This window comes from Ahaetulla prasina, chromosome 2 (assembly GCF_028640845.1).
Source record: "Ahaetulla prasina isolate Xishuangbanna chromosome 2, ASM2864084v1, whole genome shotgun sequence".
Lineage (NCBI taxonomy): Eukaryota > Metazoa > Chordata > Lepidosauria > Squamata > Colubridae > Ahaetulla > Ahaetulla prasina.
Window position 1 is genome coordinate 267,528,375 of NC_080540.1, and position 6,000 is coordinate 267,534,374.

The following is a 6,000-nucleotide window of genomic DNA, read 5'->3' on the forward strand; positions in this document are numbered from 1 at the left end:
AATAAGACCCAACCAGAAAATAAGTCCTAGCATAATATTTCAGGATGTTCATTATATAAGCCCTACCCCAAAAATAAGCTCATTAAAATCATCAGCCAGATGGACACATTTAGTACCATATTTCCTCAAAAATAATACCTAACTGGAAAATAAGCACTAATGAATCTTTTGGAGCAAAAATTAATATAAGACCCAGTCTTATTTTCGGGGAAACATGGGTAGGTACTTAGCTTGATAATTTCAATATCTGGAAAATTTTGGAAGATTCAGTCTTAACATGTTCTGGAGAATGCTAGACTGGTTTCACTGTTCCCACCAGAAATTTTAATCCCATTTAATATATCATTCTAGAGTTTTTTCTAGCCCAATATATGTTTATTGCTTTATACATAGAATAAACTTGCATACAGTGCAAAGGTAAATAAAAACATTTTCATTTCAGGATAGATATTTATTACAACAAAATGATGAAATTGTGAGATAACAAGAATTGTGACTGTTAGCTACTCAAAAGCCAGCTAATGCATGACAATCACATCATCCAATGGTAGGTTTGCAGCAACTACTCCTTATTGGAAACAATAGGTTCTCTTTTACTTTTGTTGCACTCAGGTTTAACCAAGTAACAGAAATTTTAGGATCTATGTGGCTATAAAATAATAGTTACAGCTAACAACATGATTAAGGTAATTCATGTTGGAGAATGGCAGCACACAATAAAAAAAACCTGCAGTTACATGTAGAACAGCAGAAGGCATGCTTATTACTTTGACCAACAAGGTCATTCATCCTCCACTCTGCATACCGTAATGAACTGATAATTTGACCTGTGCCGCCTATGTCACCACCCCAGATCACCAAACATTGTATTGCAGTGAAATACAATAAATACAAATGAAATAAATTCAGGTCTAATCCATAAAACGTATTTCCCATTAAATATATTTCATTTATTTTTATCAAGATTTTAAGCACATGTATCTCTTTAGCCAAATTTAACAATTAATATAATTTCATACAATTAATATTGTTTGGGGCTGGGGTTGGGGCTAAGACAAATGAACTGACCAAGCGTGTGTGGATGGGTGGGTGGGTGTAGATCATGCTAACTAAGCATGAAACCATTTATGCTTAAATCTGTCACAAAAGTAGAAAAACAGAATAACTCTATTTTAAAAACATTCTTTTAAATCATCTTGATTTCTATAAATACATCTAAAAATGTTAATTGTCTCTCACTGTAACAGCTGAACATTTGTTTTCTGGCATGGTTTGGGTTTTTTATGTAGTTAATTTGATGGATTTTTTGAAGCTATGAAGAATTTATTTCCTATTTTTTTAAATGTCAAAAATGTATTCCTTTAGAGATAAAATTCCAGAGCTTCCAAAGAAACTGACACCTGTTTGATTCTATAAATCAAAAGAAATGAGTGTCTATCATCAAATGCAAATTTGTATTCACATAGGAACAATGCACTGGCAATGAAGATGCCACTGCTGAAGTCTGATATAGCATATGACTAAAATTGGAGTTCAATGCTTCTTATTCTAGAAATGCCTATTGAACATGATGACATTTATTTTAGAGTAGACTTGTAAAATGACTATGAGAATTTACATCATATTATCACTCATTGAATATTGTCTCTGTTACTTTGTATCAATACTACTTCTGAATGCATAAAATATTTTTCCTCATTTTATTAGATCAAGCAAGCTATATGAATTAACAATTCAATTCAATAACCAAAGTATTTTATTGGTAGTTTTAATAGGGTCTAGGAATAGCGCTGTATTGAGTCAAAATATCAATTAAAATGCATTGTTTCCTAAACTTTCAATTTTACAATATTTCCATTTTTTAAAAACTACCATTGCTAATTGCTTCCTACTTGTGAATTTAATCCTGACTTTGAACAACTATAGCGGTATCTAAATTCAAATATATTCATCCTATAAACATCACTGAGCTCTTTTGATCCATCATCAGGATAATTGGACCCATTGTTTCCATGTATTATATTTAAAGAAATGCCATAATTATGTTTCAAAAAACAAAAAATTATGATTACAAAATTCAAATTAATTCAGTAAAGTTTGATAAATTATACAAATCATATACAGTCTATTTTTAATAAGAAAAAGTTCAGAAATATTTGGTTTAACTGTACTTAACATCTGAAAGTTTACATATTTTGAATACTTGAAACATTTGACATTAAAAGTTCCAGAACTAGTTTCCAAATAGATTAAATCCATTTATTAATCAAATTTATATTGTATCTTTTCTTCAGGATGGCATAAACAGCTCTGCCTCTTCCTCCATTTTTTTCTCACAAGAACAATCCTGCCAGGCAGATTATATTAAGAATGACTACCTCAAAGTCACCACATCGTTTTCTATGGTTGAAGATCTCCTTCATCTCTAACTAACACCTTTATTGTTATATTTCATTATATGTCATGGAAAACTGATAACTTTTCAAAAGTGGCAGTATACTATCAAGTTATCACAGCATTTTTTCCATTGAAAACCATCTAATTCCTTGTTCCATACTGAGAGCTGATCCATATCCACAGGGGATATAGTTCAAAAAGAGGCAGCAATATTTAAAAGTCTTATTCTAGACCCAATCTGGTGTATTTCAGATAAATTGGATTACATCTCACAAATTTCCAGCCAGCATACTTTAGACCAATCTTCTCTGATCTGGTGCCTTCAGATGAGTTGGACTATAACCAGGAATGTTCAAAACAACCACAAAAATGTTCTCACCTCAAAATACCTATTTTGAGTGTTCCAATCCTGAATTAAAACTCATGTGTTTTGTGTCAAAATAATTTGCAGAGCATATTGTTTTCCAAGAGTGAAATAAAACTTGAATGTCTTGGCTTTCCAAGAACGACAGTTATGATTGGACTCCTTTTTTCCAAATGTTTTCCTGCTTAGCCAGTACAGCAGCTAGAATTGTATTAAACAGAGTTAGACTCAAGAAGAAAGTTAGTCAAAGTTGCATGTCCGCTAAATTATTCCTGTTTCAAAATAACAACAAAAACTTTCTAAAGAGAAGCTAGAAACAAAGTGAGCGTTCTGACTATTGTGCTGTATTTCATTTGCAGACAGGCAATACAAAAGTAAAAGGAGTCCTTGGGTGCTGTCTGAGCTTGGCTGTTTTCTTACAGATGTTTTATTACTCAAACTAAGTAACATCATCAGTGCTAGTCGAAAGTATGCATACATGTGCCCTAACCTCCTTCATAAACAAGTGTTGCCACTTGTTGTATAAATAGAAAGACTAGTACTGTAGTACTGTACTATACAGGTACTCCTCGAAATAGTTCATTTAGAAACCGTTCGAAGTTACAACAGCACTGAAAAGAGTGACATTACTATTTTTCACACTTATGACCATTGCAGCACGTCCATTGTCACATGATTTACATTCAGATGTTTCATAATTGGTTCATATTTATGATGGTTGCAGTGTTCCAGGAACATGTGATCATCTTTTGCAACCTTCTGACAAAAGTCAATGGGGAAGCTAGATTCACTTAAAAACCATGCTCCTAACTTAACAACTGCAGTGATTCAGTTAACTAATGTAGGGAAAAAAGTCGTAAAATGGGGCAGAATTCACTTAACAAATTTCTCACTTAGCAACATAAATTTTGGCCTCAATTGTGATCCTAAGAAGACGACTACCTGTATTGCCTTGGTTTATTGAATTTTGATTTGCACATGCACTGTATGCATTCTCTCATGTTTCTTTGAAAGTTAATGTTATTAAACAGTTAAGAAGAATCAGGAAATCTTTTTTTTTCAGCCAGCAGTCACTGCTATATGCCAGCAAAAACATCAGAAACAAAACACCATTTGCACCTGGCAGGCAGACTGAGAAAAAGAACAGTATCTATCAAAAATTGGCCAAGGATTTTTAAAAACCAAACATTAACACTGATCCCTATTCAAGGGAATGTTGAAGAGTTTAGCTGCTGTCTTCATTTTGTACTCTATGGGCTGAAAAACCTAGAGGCTTTATTTAAAGAGACTGAAAATACCTTCAATTCTGCTGACAGCTTTTTTTTTTTTAAAGACATGTTAATCTAACTACTTTTGTCAGGGAAGAGAAATGTTCCTATTGTTCTCTTGGGGACTTTTTTCCCCCCCAAACGTGTTGAAAATCACATCCTTGACTAAATTTCATCCCCACTGGGTGAGGAGTAACCTTTAACATACGCCAACATTCCAGTTACTCTTCTCCGAGATCAGTCAAGCCGTTCCAAAATTCGGTGGGACTGAAGAGAAGAGAACTCTAAAATATTTGAAATGAATGTTTCAAGTCGAGCTGTTTGCGCTGACTTCAAAATTTAAAGGCCTTTTCTGCTTCAAGCACACCCTAACTCATCCGACAGCCTTCCCGAGTCCTAGCTGGGCAACTCAGAGGAGTTTGCATCACAACTCATCCAGAAGGTTGAGAAAAGCTAGTCGAGAGCTCAAAACTTCTAAACTCAGGGAGAGCCAAACCTCCGCTGGGCAGAGCAGCACATATCTGCACCTGCCTTACGACCTCCTTTACCCAAAGTGAGACGCGGCTAGTAGCCCCAGAACTTCAGCGGAGAAAAGCCCGCGGTCGCGCGGTGGCCCAGGGCCAAGGCGCCCCATTTTAAACTTGAGCCCTTTTTCTGCGCCAACGTCCCATTAGCGGGAAGGGAACCTTAGCAAAGGAGGAGGAAGAGAGCCGGGCGGAGAAAGGGGGAAACCCTAGCGAGGGCGGGGCCCGCCGCTACCTGCTTGTCCAGCGCCGAGTCCTTAACGCTGACGGCGGATGCGCCCTTTGGAGCGAGCGCCCTCTCGCAGCTGCAGCCTTCCAGCATGTACACGCCGGCGGGCCGGGCGCTCTGCTCGCTTTCGAAATAGAAGAGCATGTTCTGGTACAGGGCGAACCATTTGTCGTGCCAGCGGCTGGTCTCGGCGGTTTTTTTGCTCAGGTAGCCGCGCCTGGTGCCCTCCTTGCGAGCCAGCACGGCGAGGTACAAGGCGTGCCCTTCGTTGTAGCGCACGCTTTTCTGCATGGTGCCTCCAGCGCCGACGGCGAACCGCTCGGATCAACGGAGGGTGGGAGGGTGGGGGAGAAGCCCCTGCCGTCACCAGCGCGTCGTCGAAGAGCAGCGCGGCTTCTCCGGACAGGCGAGGCGAAGCCTGACGGAACCCAGAGCCATCAGCCTTTCCGCGGTGGCGCACACCACTGCAAAGGCTCGCGCCGGCGCGCTCCTCCGTCCTGGTGGGGGGTGTCGCCACCTTGGGCGCTATTGGAGTCCGGGGCTGTAGCTGAGCTCCTTTGCTTCAGCCGGCTGCTGCTCCGAGCGCTTCAGCCCCGCCCAGGGGCGCCGGCGGCATCCTTGTTTTGGGCGCCTCACGCTTCTTTTCGCCCGGGAAAGTTCTGCGAGCCGCGCTTTCCCCGACTACAGCCGCGCCGCGCTCGCTGAGGCTTCCGGACCTGTCCTCCTCCTCCGGCAGCTGCTGCCCATTCAACCTCTCCACACACGACCCCAGCCCTCTCCTCCACCGGGAGCCAGAAAGGAAAATAATCACTCGGGAGATGAGCCGTAATCGGCTTTGAGACCAATTTAAAGCACAAAGTCGCCACCGCAGCCGGTGCCAGAGCGCGGAATAACAACCCTCCCTCGGAGTGGGCGCGCGTTCCCGCTTCTAGAGAGCTTAACCCTCCCTCCCTCCTTTTTCTTTTCTTTTCTTTTTTCTTTTTTGCCGCCCGCCTCCGGGAATGGGGGCGTTATCTCCAGCCCGTCGAGCCAAGGGAAGGAACGGGATTTTGTGGAGGGGGTAAGGGGAGAAAGGCCAGGAGAAGCGCGGATGTGTCGGACAAAATGCTCGAGGCGGCATGTGGCAGCGGTCGCTTTTTCTGCGTCGATGCGGGAGGGCCCACGAAGCTCTAGAATGAGGACCTGGGAAGTTAAGCGGAGTGCTTAATCCACTCCTGC

At 40.8% G+C, this 6,000-nt stretch overlaps 1 protein-coding gene across 2 annotated transcripts in view; it reads right to left on the bottom strand.

The window, feature by feature from the left end:
- Positions 1-5,726, bottom strand: part of RASGRF2 (Ras protein specific guanine nucleotide releasing factor 2) — a 123,504-nt gene extending 117,778 nt beyond the window's left edge. The window contains exon 1 of one of the 2 annotated variants that reach the window (XM_058169265.1): positions 4,789-5,726. In XM_058169265.1, coding sequence (XP_058025248.1) covers positions 4,789-5,073 — 285 coding nt within the window. In that variant the 5' untranslated portion in view covers positions 5,074-5,726. The remainder of the gene's footprint in view (positions 1-4,788) is intronic. The other variant, XM_058169264.1, reaches the window with a different exon arrangement.
- Positions 5,727-6,000: the final 274 nt, after the last annotated feature.